The sequence below is a fragment of the Molossus molossus genome, unplaced genomic scaffold, assembly GCF_014108415.1.
Source record: "Molossus molossus isolate mMolMol1 unplaced genomic scaffold, mMolMol1.p scaffold_m16_p_3, whole genome shotgun sequence".
Lineage (NCBI taxonomy): Eukaryota > Metazoa > Chordata > Mammalia > Chiroptera > Molossidae > Molossus > Molossus molossus.
In genome coordinates, this window is record NW_023425366.1 from 61,104,836 (window position 1) to 61,123,864 (window position 19,029).

A 19,029-nucleotide genomic window follows, 5' to 3' on the forward strand; every position below is an offset into this window, starting at 1 on the left:
AAAGGTTTGAACATCTCCATAGTTTGACAAGTCATTTCTGTGATAAAGGCATATCTCAAAACTACCACAAGGGGGCAGAAATACACATCTTCTCACCAAAAAAACAACAAAAATGATTCTTACACTCAAATTTAGATAATTAGTATATCTCTATATATTTACATATATATTTATATATATATGAGTACATTACTATTCAATGGAATAGTTGTAACATTGGCACGAACTGCGTGGTTCATGCTAAGTGAGGATTCTCAAGCATCTCAAAAAACTTCAAGAACTTATAACTAGAAATGTCACCTTATGTCCCACATGAGTTCTGTGAAAACTTAACCAAGTAAAAATATCATATTGATAGAAGTGGAAATAAACACAGTCTGAAACAATAGGGAAATCATTTACGTCATTATCCCAGAGTTCCCTTTCCTTTTAAAGAATAAGGAAAGTAATATTTAAACTACTTGAAAGGTATTGATCTGATAATTACTTTCAGAGTTTGATAAAGTAGAATTTTACATCCTCTAATGGGACATTAGAGCACATTATTTAGAGATTGCTATTTGTCATTTAAAAAATGCATCCTAAAAGTGTATTATACAAGAAACGACATTGCTTACCCCAGCTGACCGAGGGCGGATGGCGGCATGCTATGCAGGTGTTGCTGTTGCCAACCAGTTACTGACCCCAGATGAAGAGCGCTGGCGGTGTTGAACCCAGACAGAGAGGACAGGTCTGCGCTACTCAGAGAATACTCTAGATCAACAAACAATAAGGGAAAATATGTAACCTGGAAACTGTCAAATGATGAATAGAATAAACATTTTCTTTCTTTTTTTTTTTTCTTGTGGTATGTGCCCCTGGTGGGAACAGAAGCCGGGACTCTCTGGTCCGCAGGCCAACACCCAACCGCTGAGCCAAACTGGCCAGTGCTAGAAATTTTCAATTAAAAAGATATCTTATTAGTATTATTTAATGATTGTTATAAATTAGCTTACTTTGGAGAATGAGAAAAACATAAGGGACAATTTTAATTTAAAAGAGATATACTACTATATACCAAAAAAATAAAAAATAAACAAACATTCCATGAAAGCTTCAAAGTAACACAACTTGCTAGTGTAGTTTATCAGAACTACAATGTGCTATTTCAGTATATACATATTTGATGATAGAAGCGTTTTTAAAACAAGCCTGAGAAAGTGAGCTATTACATCAAAGAAGTGACAGCTCATTTTCCTTGAAATTGTTCTTCTATATTGTAGTCAGGTTGGGTTAGTGAAACTTTCAGTCATTTAAAAAATGTGAATATTTGCTTTATCTTAGGAACGAACAGGTAATGGTATAGCACTCTGAACATCACAGGTAATTCATAAACTTCCTAACAGACTAAAAGGTAGTAAGTATCTTTTTCATCTTACTTCTTAATAAAAAAGTATTTAATGTATTATTTGAATGTGGTAAAGCTACTCACCGGTACCATATGTTGTTGAAATGGATGATGGATATCCTCCCATCCCTTGTCCTGGTAAAGTAGGAGTTGCTACGGAAACCACTGGGGTAGCCAATGACTGAGCAGACTGGGAGTTATTTATCCTTTGATTCTTTTAAAGTAAATAAAAAGATATTACTGGTGGAATTTTTTAAAAAGTTAAAAATATTAGATTTCAGTATTGGTTTTGCACATGAAGATATAACTTGGTACAAATCTCATGAAATTAATCATTTAACATGTGTCTCTATGAACTCTGCCAACCCTATCATTTACAATCCTTCAAGAGACCAGCTGTTGCCATAGTAACCCATTACATCAGTATCTCCTAGGCAACTGAACTAGTAACAAGTAGCATAGCTTTATTATGGGTAAAAACAGACTATGTTGAAAACTGATGAAATATGTATACTGTACTTCCATTGTTTCAGTTTTTATTCAAATGCAAATTAAAAAAAAAAAATTAAAATCAACCACGGTGGTTATATCTGTAGTTCTACATACAGCAGTGTAGACTGGTCGAGTTTCATGCTACATTCTGACCAGAAGGTGGTGCTCTGACCACTTTTTTCAGATTCTTCTAAACTTCCCTCAAATTAGATGGCAAAGCAGCTAACATTTATATTTAACTCCTTACAGCAAGGAGATTAGAGAGTCACATAAATTTAAAGATCATGAGAATTAAATTTCTTAGAAAATAAGAAGTATCTTTGTGGTTTTGGATAACTAAGAAGTTTTTTTTGTACGCGTGTTAGAATTTTATTATAAATTAAATCCTAAAATACATCGAAAACATGGCCTTCACTTGCAGAGGTGGAGACAGAAAAATAGGCAAATGCCTGACATCCTTTTCACCTGTGAGTGATAATTAAAATGAATGGTATCTAAATATAATCAATCTTGACATGCTGTGGTAACTTCTGAAATCTTCCCATTTTATTGGAGCTACCACTCCACCTAAAAGTAGCTTTGGATTTCTCCTCGCCCGTGCCATTTAAGGGAAGCACCCTCACCACTTACCAAAAGCAGGTCGACATCCTCAGACTGGGAGCATGGGGAAGGAGTTTAATAAATTAGTGTCTGCAAATATTTATAATTGGGCAAAATCTTTCCAACACAAAGAAAAGCATCTTCTGACAGACACAGCAGTTTCAACAATTCTAAAACCCAGACGCAAGATAACTCCTTACAAAGACAGTCTTTGTTTCCCTTAATGAGATGTTTGTCTCAAACGTGAAGACAATCTATCCAGTTTTCAGCATAGGTCAGTGTCTCCACATTCATTATTTCACCATCACATTTTGAGAAGAAAAAGATTGTCCTCTGAAACCCCACTTGCTCGTGGAGGGGAGATGCACCTGGCTGCCCCTGGAGACCTGACCGACCACTCACAGAATCCCTGGGGAAAGCATCAGTTTTACGGGACTTGGAATGAATCTGCGGATGGAGACAGCCTGCTATGCATGGCCCACACTGCTCGGCTATGGCCCTGTGGGAGGTTTTATTTATTAGACCCAGTCTTTTCCTAAGGGAACATTGCATATTATGTGATTTTTTTTTTTTTTTGGTTGATATTCAAAATTAATCTGCACTGTGCCATAATAAACTAATCAGCTTGCAGAGCTGTTTTACCCTGAAGCTTGCCACAGAGCACAGAAAGAAAAAAAAATGTGTTTGTAGAATGATCTAAATTTGTCTTCTGAACCTTGGTTTTAAATGTTCTCATTCTTAAGCAAAGCTAATTTGGAGAACACTGACATAAGTCTCGTTGTTGTTGAATTTAGTCCCACAATATTAACGTCATCTTAGCTTAGCCCTACAGACCCAGGAAAAAGAAAAAGGATAGAGTCCAGGGTATCATTTACATTTCTATTTCTCATGTACTTATTTATTCTTACAAGTGCCACAACTTTTTTTTTTTTGGTAAAATATAACCTTGTTCTCCAAATGCTTAGGATTTGAAAGCAATTCGTTTTAGACAGGTAACTGTCTGCATGAAGCCCATATAGGGAGAGACGAGTGGAGGCAGAGCACGAGCATGGGAGGTGTTCAACATTATTGCTGCTGCCGGCTGGTGTGGCTCAGTGAGGTGAGCATTGTCCTGTGGACTGAGAAGTCCCGGTTCGATTCTGAGTCAGGGCACATGCTTGGGTTGCGGGCTCAATCCCGAGTGGGGGGCGTGCAGGAGGCAGCCGATCCATGTTTCTCTTTCACATCCATTGATGTTTCTATCTCTCTCCCTTCCTCTCTCTCTAAAAAAAAAAAAAAAAAAAAAAAAAATCAATAAAAATATATTTTTAAACATTATCGCTGCAATACACCTAAGAAAAGATTTGCCAATGAACAGGAGAAAGTTAATTTAGAAATTATAGAAAATATTTTTCATCGCCAGCACCTTGAGGACATAAACAGTTCAATACTATAAAAATCTGTTATGAAATACCTCATTCTGTGAGTTTGATTCGACCATTGGTCAAATCATATGTCCCATCAACAGAATAATAGGTAATTATTTTTTCTAATTATAAATTGAAGGCCTTGGAAAAAAACATTTTCTCTGCCCCAGAACACTATCCCGATCATGGAGTTCACTGGGATTTCGATTCTGTGTTATGTGAAAAAGGGAATGAGAACCTGTTACCAGAAATAATAGCTAAATACAAACCGAACTCCAGAAGTAGCATTGATGTGTTAATTTTATGGAAGCACTTAAGGAATTCATAAAGTTCGACAAATACAAAAATAGAAACACATATACAAAACATTACCAACAATTATTGAAAATGAAGTTTTTCATTACCACTGACGGCATCGTGTTCTTGCTGCCTGGTGGAATGAGAACTCGGAGATCTGGTTTACGGTTATTCATCCCTAGATTCATGGGGGGAGGAGACTTTGCTGGCATATTCTTGTTCAAGTTCCCAGGTGAGACCAGCAGACCTGGTGAGTTTCGGGGATTGCCATACCCATTCCCTGTTCACATAAAACAAAAGGAAGCACTCAGGAAGAAATGAAGACTCAAATATGTTTCCAGAGAACACACTACACGAGATTAAGAATAAAAATGTAGCAGCCTAAGACATACAACAGCATACACTGACAATCTCCAGGATGACCGACTGAACCTCTAGCTGGAGAGCAATCCTGTCAGTTATTTACGACTCCTCTGAAGGAACGAGGAGAAAGCTAATAGACATCAACTTGCTCAGAAATCAACATATATCATTGTGCCTAGTAAAAAAAATTCTAGACTAAAGTCAGACAGTCATCCAAGGTCTCAGAAAAGCCCAGAATTGGTCCTGAACTTTAATTGACAGGCTCAGCAGAGGCCTGGCTGGTGTGACTCACTCTCTGAGTTCAATGGTGTGGGTTTTGTGTGTCTGTGTGTCCTTAAATGAAAAGGGCAGACCGGCCAGACTATAATTTCTAGGACATGCAGGAGGAGCCGCCTCTCACACAGCGTGCTGTTCAATTCCCCTTTTCTTTGAATGATTTCTCCCTATGGCTTTCTCGTCTCTTTTGCCCTCCTCGCCAAGTTCAGTGTTTGACCCTGAGGCTGGCTGTCCTGCTCACACAGAACTTCAAAACGCAGGACTCCTCCTCCGGAGCTGAAATGAGGGGATGATGCCTCCACTAAAACACTGATTCACGGAGGAACAGGAATAGCCCATCCAGCACCCACACCGAAAGGGTTTCTTAGGTCTCTGATGTGCAGCCCCCTACTAACAGAAACAGACACCTGAAGGACTCCATCTCTCATCATTTAAGCTATACTGCCCCACAGGAAGAGCGAGGGAGGTAGTCGGTGCAACCTGAGCAGAGGCAGAAAGTCATCTGCTGCTTCCTCCATCGCCTCTGGTCAGAGAATAAGAGCATCCAACTACCGGATTCAACAATCCTTTCTGAAAACCAGACGGTTGTTTTCTGCAGCTCTCTGAAGGAGACAGTCAAACCTCATGGTTACTGTCACTATTATCATCGTCGTAAAACGGAAATATCTATTACCCCAAAACAAATGATACTGTGTGCTTGCTACCCAGTGGGGATGCAAGGACCAGGCCCTGGTCCTCAAAGGCCTGCAATTTCTCTGTGTTAATCCAGGACATACGCATGCAAACATACAAACCCAGACAAGGCGGCCGAGGGTGAGGTACCCACAGACTAATCCAGATTAAGTGTTACTGAGTTCCCAGGAGGGGACAGATTAACCAGTAAAGATTCATGTAAGGGGCAGGAATTGCTATGGGTCCTGAAAAAAGAGAAGAGACAGTAAAATACGCTGGGCTTGTGCCTGGGAACTGGGAAAGGGCTGGGGTGGAAGTTTCCAGGGCAGCCAGTGACACATCTGGTTCGCAGGGAAGCCACGGAAAGAGGAATGTTGGGGACTCTGGAAGGACATGAGGTTGGGCTAGGAGACCTTGAATTCCAATCTAACAGGTCTCGGTTGAAATGGTGGACATGCAGATCCACAGGCTGTGCACAGAGGGAGCTCAGGCTCTGAGTGGACAGGAAGGTGTACTGGTACTGGACATCCTGCAGTCAGGAAGGCCTGGAAGTGTGGACAGGTCTGGAAACTATTGTGATGGTCTGAGCCAGAGGTGACGAAGGACTGGGAAGGCAAAGCACGGGTCTATTTCAGGAGATATTTATGGGAACATCTTTTGAATTAGAACATATTTGAAGCACAATTGTTCTTCACATCCATTCATTTACCTGTCTCATTTTATGCATGAATAAACAGGCTGAATATATAACAAATAAGTATAAGATTAAATCTGTCAATTGGATTAAGCATAAAATCCTCGCATTAGTAAAGAGAAAAAACACCCCAAAATAAAGCAAACAAAATTTCCCCCAAAACATGCTTTGAGTACACAGTAGTTGTTTAAAAATATTGGTTGAATTTGAATGTAAATTACCCTTCTCTAATAAAGTTGAAGAAGATTACTAAAGCCAGCTAAGTATGTTGAAAGCCAGAATTTTCTTTTACAGTTCATTTGGACAGCTTTCTGTGGCAAAAGTTATTGCATGAAACAAATACATTTACCTTCTATCACTAGGAGAAATGCAAAGAATATGTTCAGAGAAATGCTTGATAAAATGCAATGCTCAGAGGAATTTTATGTTTAATGTGCCTTCCTGAATCATTATTGGGACTACATGAGGACTTTAGCTTTAATTAATAGATTCTATTGGATAAAAAGAGAAGAAGAAAACCAAGACGAAATCTACCCCGTGCTTTTCCATCAGGTGAAGTCCACACCGAGACACTGAACACATCTATCACTTATCTATTAAGTCTGTGTGAGACCTGGTTTAAACAAACAATCAAATGGAAAATTAGCTGGGTAATTTCAAAAGAAGGGGGGCTGAGAGTCAGTTAAGCAGTGCAATGAAGCTTGACATGATCAGTAGAAACTAAAACTCCGGCTTGGTAGGTGCCGATACTGGTTTGCATGGAGGAGTTATTTTGCTAAAAGGAAGTAAAACCACTTCGTGAAATGTGTTGTCCTGTGATATGACAAGCGCCGGGCCAATGTGCGAAAATGGAAATGCTTCTCGGAGGCTCTGAGAAAAGGTTGTGTGTGTGTGTGTTTTTAAAAGCGTTTTCTACAGTAAATCAGAAATTCCAACAAAGCCTACATCTTTTTGCCCACATTTTAAACAATAATTTGGGGCAGCAGTAGGGAAAAATAACCCAACTAAACATACATTTTAGTTGTCAATCCAATAAATGCCTCATAACTAAAAAAAAAAAAAAATGATTTGAAAAGCATTCTATTTTCCTCTTGGAGTATTTCCTGTTATTTGGAAATTATGCCATTTTAGAAGATTACTCTTATTTTAAGGTGTTTACATATCGAACGTAAAATATTTTGAACCACGATGACACTACTTAAATTCATATTTTTAGAGCAGAAAGTTATTTTTAAGAACAAATAAATTCGGCTTTTCACTGGTGAATTTCTGCTCTTTTTAGCATATTGTGCCAGCCAGCATTTTGGAGCCGTATAATAACCATTTCTGTTTCCAGCCACCAAGTTGTTATTCTTCTGGCATAATATAGATTCAGGAATGCAGGACTGTGGATCCTAAACCAGTGATATAGAAACCTATCATTTCGAAATCAATGATGAATACATGCGTGTGGTTTGCTGCGAAGAAGAGACTGCATTTAAACCCGCTCGGAAACCGCGGCCTCCTCCTCACCCGCAGGGCTGTGTCCCCAGGGGGCTGATATCCTGCCATGAGATAAATCCACCCGAGAGAATGGGCTCCTTCAAAGTCAGGGCCCGGGGAGGTGGGGGACACCACCTCTCAATAACCTTCTCATACACAGATTCAACCTTTCTTCATGCGGTGTTTTAGAACGAGCCTCTGCCTGAACAATTATCAATTTAGATGTGACTGTACGCAGATGCCACATTCCCCGAACCACTTAAAAGCACAGAAATTATAAAGCATGAGTGACTGGATTTCCTGATTATAGATTATAAGAAAATGAAGACCAGATCAACTTTAGAGTAAGTTTGTCTTACAGTTCATTTGATTAAAAATATTGTTTCACATAACATAAAGCAATTTAGACCTTCACGATATAATTTGTAAGAAGGATAAAAGAATCTACCTCGATGGGCAACAAGTTTCTAAACACGCACATTAAAACTAGTGTAAATATACAGAACTTGAAATGTAGTGTTAGGAGAAAAAAAAATTTCTTTTTCTCTCCAGTTAACTTGAAAACACTTGCTGCTTTTTTTTTGACTCCTATTTTAAGAAGTTGTAAATTCAAAGAACATATTCCTGGCTTCAGTTGTAGTGAGGACATTTTGCCTGGTCTCACAGAGCTCAATTGAGCCCAAAGTTCTGAAATTTTCTCTTATTTGGGTATTTAGACATTATGAGGCTTCTCACTATTTTTTTCCCCTGGGACTTTTAGTTACAAATATAAGCATATAAAACTAATAAGCACCAAACAGAAACTAGTCTATGGATCAAGGCTAACTTTTTTATTGGGCAATCTTACTTTTCAGTCTCCAAACTGTTGGTCATTGACTTCTCTCTCCCTCTTCCAACTCCAACCAGACACCGAATCTTGTTAATTTTCCTTCAGAAATGCTTCTCTCCATCTCCAGTACTACCATCCTGGTTTAGGCTTTCATCACACTTGACTTGGTCTTTCAATAACCCCCACGTGGGTCCCTGGGCTGTAGCTGAAGAGTTTCTCACTGAGCCTTAAGATGGGCATCAGGAAGGTTTGAGCTCCCTAAGCTATATGCAAGCTTATGTGTGTTACGTTTGATGATATTAAATCTAACGTCCAGTCCCAACCCACCCAGAAAAGTCTTTTTCAAACACTGTTTCCATCGTGTTCCTTGTTCAGGAACTTAACACTGATGGCTCAGTGCCCTGAGTGGCTGTCAGGACTGTGCAGTCTGACCCACTATCTACCTAATCTAACTTCCTGTGGCCACGGCCAAACACACAGCCGTTCCACAACCCGTGTTTGCCCTCCTGTTTGATGCAAATTCATTTTTTGAAGCTCAGCTAACATCCCACCTCTTTCCTGCCTTTCAGACCCTCTCAGTCCACCGAGAACTCGCTCCCCTCTGAAGCCCGGCTGCAGAGGCAGCGAAGCCACATAGAGTATTAGTTCTTTGAGTGTTTCAAGTGCTCACAAAATGGAAACACAAAGTATGCTGAGAAATTAAGAACTATCCAGGAATGGCAAAGGAAGTTAAGTTACTGAAGGAATGTGAGATGACAACTGAAAATGTAGAGTAACTTGCTGATTTCAAACATCGAGCGACTCTCCTCTTTATGCTACTTGAGAAAAGTTTCTTATTTAGACAATTACATACTGATGACCAAGTACACTAATGAGACAAACTGCTTATCAACCATATAATATAAACATGGGACATCATGCAAGTGCCAACCTACTAAAGTTGTTTATAGAGTTAATGAAAGCTTTTTTTACCTGTTACACCTGTTATCATTTCCCAGCATGTTACCTTGCTAACTGCAAGTAGTAGTAGCATCAAATAAAGTAAACCTACTTTTGCCCACCCCTGTATAAAGAGGCACAGAATGGTAATGTTCTAAACCATATTTCTGGTCTCCCTCTGAATAAATAAATATTTACAAATAGGAAAAATTGGGTTTAGCTACACTAAATGTGAGAGCAGCTGTTGAACTTTTGATGTGATAGTCAAGTGGATAATTAAATATGCTTTTAAAAGTAAACTTTGTAATATCACAGCCAATAACCTTCTCTCCTGTAATACAGGGTAAAGATGTGAACCTACTTAGTTAAAATACCTGCTTCCATCAGAACCACCTGATATGATCCTGAAATGCCCAGTATTTTATAGTACCTGCTATTAGTTGTTATCTGGAAAACAATTTCTAATTATATATAAGCGCATAAAATTTAATTTGTTAATGGTATTTTAATTTTTGGAATTTGAAGCAAGCTGCCACAGGAAAACTGAACATATTAAGCTGAACATGTAGCTGACCCTCTGATGTGTTGATTTTCTGCTTTTAGTTCATCAAAATGTTTTACCAACTTAGGCTTTTTTTTTTTTTTTTCCATTAGAACTATTTTGAAAACATTTACACAGTACACTGTCTTGTTAAACTAGAGATGCCACATATATAATAATGCTCACTACCACCAACTATTTACATTTGACTTTTTAAAGCTTTTAAGGTAAGTTAGTTTCTATTATCAGGACACTGCTTTGTGTCTCAAATAAACATCCATTTTTCTCAGAAAATTATTTTAAATTGTATATAGTAGACTTGTTTCAGTAGACTGCTCTACTGGAAGTGACACAATAGTTTTAGTGGAAAAATATTATAAAGTTCTAGACATCAGTCCTACAAGTACTTTGCCCTGAACGCCTGAAACCCTGTTAAAAGCACTAGACCCCGGCCAGGTGGCTCAGTTGGCTGGAATATCGTCCTGTACACCAAGGGTGGTGGTTCAATCCTCAGTTGAGGCACACACAGGAGGAAATAGATGGATGCTTCTCTCTCACATCTCTCTGTCTCTCTCTCTCTTTCTACCCGTCCTCTCTCACCAGAAGAAATCAATAAACATCCTCGGGGAGGATATTTTTTAAAGAGCACTAAGAACTAGAAGTTATTCAGCTGTTGTGAATCAGTTTTATTTTTTGTTTTTAGAGAAAAGGAGACCTTTATCATGGGGTAGCTCCCAGAGAAAAGGCAACCACAAAACATCTGGAGGTCAGAAATCTGGGAATGATGAAAATTTCAATATGCCTGTTGTCGAATGGGGGCAAATCAGATTTCTGATTCTTATCCTGGTAAAGACGGCTGATTATAGTTTCTTACACATAAAATCGTTCCATTCTATTTGGGGGTTTCTTAGGGAAATAATATAATAATGCATAATGTTAGACCATGAAGAAACTCCTGCGAAACCTCAGTGCCTTTGTGGTGTATTCTCAAAAATACCCCAAGAATACACCAAAGCCAAGACTATTTTTGGCTGTACCAGTCAGAGGGCAGCAGACGTTCTAAACAGAAACTTGTCTCTTCTGCCTGACCATGTCACCCTGATGCCGAACCAGACCTTCACGGATTTCATATTTATCCCACTTATCCTTGATATGTTTTGCTTAGTGTCTTTTTTGAAATTAAGTCTATCTGCCAACTAGATACTGAACTTTAAACATTCAGCACATACAATAAGCTCTGGATTGTGAGGTAGGAGTAAAGAACTTTTACTTATTACTGAGTTGTTTCTCCAAAGATCAGGAGTCCGTATCATAAAGCAGGTGTATGTTGGCAAGCCACTCACTCATGTGTCCTAACAGTCCTGTGGGTCAAGCATGATCATCCCAGCTTCTGACAGATGAGGAAACTGAAGTTCAGGAGTTTCTGTGACTTGTCAGTAAATGGGAGAGCTTTGATTTGAATCCAAAACACAAACTACTTCCACTACATTATTACAAAAGCCAGATGTTTCAGATTTAGATTACATCCTTATATTTCTCCCCCTCTCTCTGAATAAAGGCTCCATTTGCAAATAAGGAAGAAATCGACAATCTGATGTTGCCAGTGCAAAAAGGCACTCAAAATATTGTTCTGCTTTGAGTACTGATTTACTGCAGGGATAGTTTTAATTGCACCACAGAAATGATATTGAACCTTACTATCTTCAAAAAAATTCCACTTAACGATGAGTGATAGATTGATGACTCACCTAATTGTTCACTTCTTGTGATTTGGGGGCTGTCTCTTTGCTAAAAATGAGGGGGTGTCTTCATTATTGACACAATCGCTCATTCTTTCAGTCATTTTTATAAACAAAAATATTGAGACAGCATAAATTAGAGAGAACGTGACAGGAGAGAATGAATAATTACTTGTAGTTTTAACATTTACACGGCTGCAAACTCATCAGAAGATCCTAACATTCAAAGTGAAATGTGTTGCGTTGGCCTGCACCGTGCTCCCGTTCTGCCTCGGCTTTATCCATGCATCCTCTCTACTCCCGCCCTGGAGGGTAGGGGCCGTGCAGACATCTCTGCGAAGACTCGAGTGCACTGCATGTCTAATAACTATTACTGGAGCTGCATTAAACTAAGCTTTATTTTTTGCTTAGGAATTATAAATATAAATAATGGTAATACTAACAATAGTTAACATGTATTAACAAGCACTTGCTCTGGGGCAGACATTGGTTATCTCATTTAATTTTTTCAACAATCCTGCAAAATGGAAAGTCACAGACTTTCCAAGGGCAATAATGTCACCCCTAAAGTAACTTGTATATCATATATTTCCCTTGATTATCTTATTATTCTGAATATCTGCTTCTGAAATATTTTCCCAAATGACTGCTTAAGCAAAAATTTTATTTCATGATTTTATAGTTTTCTTTGAGTGGCTTAATATTAAACGAAAGGTTCCTCTTTCGTGATTGTTATGTAAATCAATGTTATATTCAAATATGTAAACTGACCACAGATTTGGATTTGCTATTATTATTATAATAACCTATATTAATATAGGAGGACTCCCCTCCCCCCCACACTACATATACCACATCATGGGTCCTTTACCATCACTACAGGTTGTAAGTGGAGTCTATGGTCAAAAAATTGTGAAAGGCCCTGGCCAGTTTGGCTCAGCAATTAGAGTGTGAGCCTGTGGTCCAGAGAGTCCGGGTTTGGTTCCCGCTAAGGGCACGTACCTCGGTTGCAGTCTGTCCCCGGCCCTGGTTGGTTGTGCAGGAGGCAGCCACTCGATGTGTCCCTTTCAAGTCAATTTTTTTTTTTTTTCTCTCTCTCCCTCCCAGGCTATCTGAACAAAAAATGGAAAAATGTCCTCGGGTGAGGACAAAAAAAAAAAAAAAAGTGAAAGGAGGGTGGCATGTTCAGTAAAACTGCAAGTTAATATTAAATTCAGTTAAAACAATAGAAATGGAGCAATAATAAATAAACCCAGTGACACATCTGTCATTTAAAAATTGAAATTATTTACCGAAGGTTTTGTTACAATAATTTCTTTTAGTTTAAAGTAAACTAAAGGCATATATTTGATTTGATCTTTCAAATACAAGACTGTATCATGACTATAACTCTTTGAATTGAAATTCAAATGAAACATACTGTGTAAGTCTAACTGTAAAATTTGAGGGACTGGCAAAGTTTCATTTAAAAACAGCAAATTATACCCTCGGCCGACAGCCCTGAAGTCCTGAAAAGTCCCTGGTAGGTAAAAAAATCGATTTCCAAAAAAGGGTTTTTTTTTTTTTTTTTTTTTTAACCACTTATCTCCTTCAGTGACTGCTGGCTGTTGATACACAATTTCTTCTGAGAAGAGCTTGCTCTCCCAATAAAATCTTACGGCGATGTCAAAAACAGGGACGAGAGAAACCAATAGTGTACAAAAAACAAGACTGCTAAGAGAAAAAGATTATTTGAGTAAAACTAATAATGTAGGAGAAAATATTACCTGCCTGAATAAATATTAAAAATGATCAGAGTTCTATTATCAGTCACGTTCCTACATCAGATCAATGAGATATGAGTGAAGAGAGCAATTTTCACATTGCTGTACTGACTGTAACAGAAAGACAGGGGACAAAAACAGATGCAACTTTGTGGGATCATAAAGCAAAGGGCTCTGAATTTTCAAACACTCTCTAGGAAGTTATCATTTGAAATTTTGTTTTTTTCCTACAGAAATCAAACACCTTAAGAATTAAGCCAAACCAGAGGGGTTGAAAGTAGATTTTACGTTATCCTGACTTCGTCTGTAACACTTTTCATTGGTCTTCCCTTTGTTGCCTTTCTCAATTCAACGTGGGCCCCTAGAGCATGGTGAGGTGCTGCCATGCCTGCAGGTCTTCAGGCCTCGTCTGTGGAAGGTGGAGGCCAATTTCCTCGGCGGTGCTGCATGTCACATACTATAGGTCCTCCAGCCAGGAGGCTAGGTATGTTTTCTTTCTTTTAATAAATATAGATATCCTTGGTTTGAGTAAAAAATATCTCTGTAACTTAATTTCAGAGATACTAATAAAGCAATGCTGTTGGATCTTTATTTGTGGTTTGGGTGAACTTCCAAGGTAAAACTGCCAATGAACTTAGAATTTTTATTCAGAGCAAATCTAACAGAATGCTTTCAAAACAAGAATCCAACTATTAGATATTTTTCACAGGCTGCTTAATAATATTTTAAAAAGTAATATAAAATTACATTTTTATAGTAACAAAAGTAGTTTTCCTATTTGAGAGCAACAAAATGCTATCCCTCTCTTCTTGCGTATTGCCATCTGAATTTGTGTTTTGGTAGGCAACAAAAATGCGAACTTGTTAAAGCAAATCCTTTTAGACTAAATGTTTAACCACTTTACTGATATTTTAAATCATTGAGTAAGAATTTCAGAGAAGTCTTTCTGGCTGATAAGAAAGTTAGCCAAGAAATTTTTGATAAGTATGCTCAAAAAAACAAAAACTTGAAAAACTATGATACTGGTAAGAAATAATAAACACTGTATGACCTTTTCCTCTTCTTACTTAGTTCCATTTTATAATATGATAAAAATTTCAAAGCTAAACAAATTTCAAAAGAAGTCATGTAATTAAAGTTTTATGATTATATGATCATAACACATTGTGTGTAAATGGACACTATAGATATTTGTATGTTTTCCCCAAAATGGGTACTAAGTTCAAAGGTTGTAAGTCTAAGGTCTTGTTAGATGGAGTGTTCACAGAGTCCGGCAGCCAGGTCTCCTCATTCACTGCTCAGTGACTCATTTACAGCAGTACACTTGCCATCAAGTCTCCTTGTATTCAGTGATATAAATTAAGCATTCTGGAAGTAACAATGCTTGACAACCAAATGCATAAAATAGTAAACAATTGACAATCAAAATAAGAAAGCAGCTGTTAGTTTCTTTTTATATAAAATTATATCTAATTTACAATAAATGCCAATTAAAATTATTAACCAATATACATAAATCTCCTTTGCCATATTGTCAAATAGCTATGCAGATTGCAAAATTCTCTTAAAACTTCAAAGAGATTCCTAAAGGTTCTCTCTCTCTCTCTCTCTCTCGCTCTCTCTCCCCCCTTCTCCCTCTCGCTGCCTCCCTTCTACCCTCCCTCCCTCCCTCTGGTCTCAATCATGAATCAGTAAGTTCTTGGGCATACTGGTACTTCCTACTTAATAAAAAGCAGCCATGTTATCAAAGTGAAAACAAAGGGTACTAATAGGACAGTGAATAATCCAATGCTAGGCATTGCTATGCTAGTGGTTACTTCTATTCAATCTAATGATGATGAAAACTCAACTGAACTTGATTTTACAATCATCAATAACCACTAATATTTGCATGTTAAAAGCTTTAATGTGCAGAGATATGACAAAATGTAATTTTAAAAGCAGTGACTTTTCATTTTGGTTGTTGAGAGGAAAGGATTAAGTAGTGGATGAATAACTGTCAACTGAAACCTAGAAATGTCACTATTACTAATGTATTATAATGACTTGCTGTATATTTCTCTTATACCAAGAGTACATCCCCATCCTGTTACTTTTTTTATTACCACTTGCCTTCATCTTTGAAATTACTTCAAATGATAAGAGGTTCATTGTTTTAAGAGGTGATTTGTGATGGTCTGAGATACCAACCTACATTTCATTTACTGCTATATATCAGCTCTTTGGGTTTTTCATTAAGTATGCTACAAAAGTGAGTAAAACTTTATTGGCCAACGGTGCTCTGCCATTTAATCAAGTAATTAATTCATTATTCATTGTATACGGTATCAAAAGAATACACTATTTTTTGAATTATAGATAAAGGGCATATTGATTTTTTAAAATTTCAAATTACATAATTTCTTGGAAATAGTCTTTCTCTCCTGTACATCAACAGTATTAAAAATTTAGGTCTATAAAATCAACTTTTCCTTTATTCAGCTAACAAACATTTACTGAGTGTCTGCCCTGTGCTGTCTTTTATGTTTCAAGCTGGGAATACAACTAAGAGACAGCTGGCGAAGGCTTGAGTGTCCAGGACAGAGACGTGCGCCCGGGCACGCAGATACGACAGTGAGATGAGTGGTGTAGGTACAGGCTGCCACGGCAGAATAGAGCAGAGGTCCCCGAATCCTTCCGGAAGGGACAAGGTTCCTAAATGGCTGGACTGAATTCTGAGGGATGCCAGGGAGAGCTCAGCAGCATGGAGCAGGAGGGCAAGGAATGCACATGTAAAGGGAAGCGCCCTCGGCATGTTTGGACAGTGGATGCAGAGTGTAGCTGTTCAGAGCCCAGACTCTGAAGACAGACTGCCTGGGGTCCACCGTGGCCAATCACTCAACCTCCCTGGGCCTCAGTCCCACCATCTATCGATGGGCACAAGAAGAACATTTATTTCACAGGACTGTGATGAGAGTAAATGAGCTATTTTTCACAAAGCACATAGTAAGAGCAATTTAAATGTTTGTTACTGTCAGAGTTGCAGTGCAGGGTTCTTGATGGCAGTGGCAGAGGCAAGAAGGTTTAAGCAGGTTGGGCCAGAGATAAGAGGCTCACGGTTCATTTTGAAAGAGCTGGGAAGTTATTGCTGGATATTAGGCCTGTGAATGATGACCTACAGTTAGTTTAAAGCTTCGAGAAAGCCTAATCAGCTACGGGGAGAATGGAGCTGGAACGCAGTGTGAGGCAGGAGATGAATCAGGGGCCCGGGGTAGTAGGATAAGTCTGACCCAGGGGAGTGGGGTCAGAATGGAGTGAAAGGGTAGATTTAGAAAATACCTTGGTGGCAGAGTTGGTAAGACTTGGTGACTCGCCAGATGATGGCATGAGGGAGAGAGACAGTTCAGGGACTAGATGGGAAAGATGCTACACTTTCTGATTGAGCTGAACTAAAAAAGATAATGTTTCTCTCCTTGGTGTTGTGGCATTCATGGCACACAGTACATGTTCAATTTACTTCCTTCCCGCACAAGGCTGTCCTTTTACACGTTGAGATGATCTGATTTTGAAAAACATTACAAAGACCGAAGATTATTTAACCTAACTGCAGTGTCGCCACAGTCGCTCCCTATCTGAGACCTTGTGTTTCAGTGGCAATAGTCAACATTTGGATGGTGTCTTTTGGCCGTTTTGTTTCAGTTTTCTTTTCTGAAAATGTAGAGACATCCTGGCTGGCCTTGTTTCCCCTGGTGTTATATGATTCTCTGACATCAGCACAGATATATTCAGCTGCGACATATGATACTGTCCAGCACGAGAAAGAAGGGAAGACGGCCGTGCCTGGGAGCAGGACATGACAGCTAAGCTCAGGACTAATTGGCATCTGCAACAGGTGTTCTGTGGACCAGGGACAGAAAGGGCTCCTTCCTCTATTTTTAAAAAGTGGGGAAGTAATTCTTTCACAACCATACAGAAACTGTGAAAATTATATACTCATGACTACAAGATACAGTCATCAAAATGTAGTATCTATTAGCATGAGGATGGAGCCACTGAGTGTATTCCTTTCTGTTTTCTTTGACTATTTTTGGACTAGAAGACTCTCATGCCCATGGCAGATGTCCTGAAGTAGGAGGATGAATTTGCTAAGCTCATACGACTTTTTTAGTTCAATGACGCTATAACCTATATGTGGCTAACTTTTGTGCTTACAAGATTGAGTATCTTCTCTGTCCCTGGAGTGCCATTAAACTCAGCGGACTGTCAGGCAATTGACAATGACAGCATAATTGAACAACCAAGCACTTCTCATCTTCAATATAGGATTCTAATGCATTCTAGCTGTTAAGCAGTAATAAGAGGCCACTTCCATCAAAGCTGAGTAACTCATTTCCCCCACTCCACATATTTTTTAGTATTTCTAATAACTTTCATCACCACTATTGGCTGTTCCCATAAGAGTAAGCAAATGGGTGCAGCGAGATACTGGATAAAATATCATCACATCCAAACCATTTTTTCTTACATTATCTTTTTCTTGGTATTTGTGACAACCCAACTCTTAGTCCCCACCGTTCTTTCTAACCATAGTACTTGCCAGAGACTTGAATCCAAGAAACATTGGTCTGGCTTGGATCTGGCTCTGTAATATTGAGGCAACAAGCCACAAAGTAACTTGTGAGGGGGAAATGAACATTTCGTTTCAATATCCAGCAAAATAGTATATTACATTTACTCATTAAATTGACTCTAATTTTTAAAAGAAAGATAAGATAGGAAGCAGTGTCATTGATTCTGTTTATGAATTCATGTATACTTCTAATACTTTTTCTTCCTTACTCACTGAATTAGGGAAAAACCAACATCAGAAGTGAGAAACATTACCCTAAATGATATATTTGTAAAAATGTTTCTATATGCCAATTTCCTTGATCGTCTTTCTTATAATTAGCAGGCTATTATATTGGGCCCTGGCAAAATATTTTAATTAGGCTGTCCATGGATGTTTCAATAAACTTGAATTTTTTGACATTTCAAACATAACCTTGTGTCATTCATGCCTGTCTCCTACTATTTTAAATGTATAGCATGTTCCATCTTGCAGGAATTACCATGGTTACTTGTTATGCCAATAGTGAACTGCAGTTAGCGTTAAAAGGTATCGTGTGCTGTTTTGCTTCTGCAGTGAATATGCCATCAATATCTCAATAATCACAATGATATGAATTAATATGCAACTCTGAAGAAGTGTGACTACGAGACAATTGGCCATGGTAGACGACGTCCTTGAGAGCTGAAATACATTTAAGTGGCTTTTTTGGGGGGTCCACGTTATATTTACATTCTCTAAGAGCTCATTTTAACGCCAAATATAGTTTCAGTTTATTAAATTACTGTCAAATAGTTATACTCCCACCTCTCCTTTTGTTTTTGTATTCTCTTTTAGAAATGTATAGGAGTTTGGTCTTTCTTTGGGTAGGAAGTGAGTCACATTTAATGTGAAATGCTTAACTGAGACCTCAAATGACAAGGCTGGCTAAAGGCACCTGTGTCTAGAGATGCTATTTAGG

At 38.3% G+C, this 19,029-nt stretch overlaps 1 protein-coding gene across 21 annotated transcripts in view; it reads right to left on the reverse strand.

The window, feature by feature from the left end:
• Nucleotides 1-19,029, reverse strand: part of MEF2C (myocyte enhancer factor 2C) — a 169,163-nt gene that overhangs the window by 9,745 nt on the left and 140,389 nt on the right. For 11 of the 21 annotated variants that reach the window (XM_036279869.1, XM_036279876.1, XM_036279865.1 and 8 more), the window contains 4 exons: nucleotides 4,290-4,462; nucleotides 2,510-2,533; nucleotides 1,472-1,601; nucleotides 618-753 (listed from right to left, as the gene is read on the reverse strand). In XM_036279869.1, coding sequence (XP_036135762.1) covers nucleotides 618-753; nucleotides 1,472-1,601; nucleotides 2,510-2,533; nucleotides 4,290-4,462 — 463 coding nt within the window. The remainder of the gene's footprint in view (nucleotides 1-617; nucleotides 754-1,471; nucleotides 1,602-2,509; nucleotides 2,534-4,289; nucleotides 4,463-19,029) is intronic. The other 10 variants (XM_036279873.1, XM_036279883.1, XM_036279870.1 and 7 more) reach the window with 1 other exon arrangement.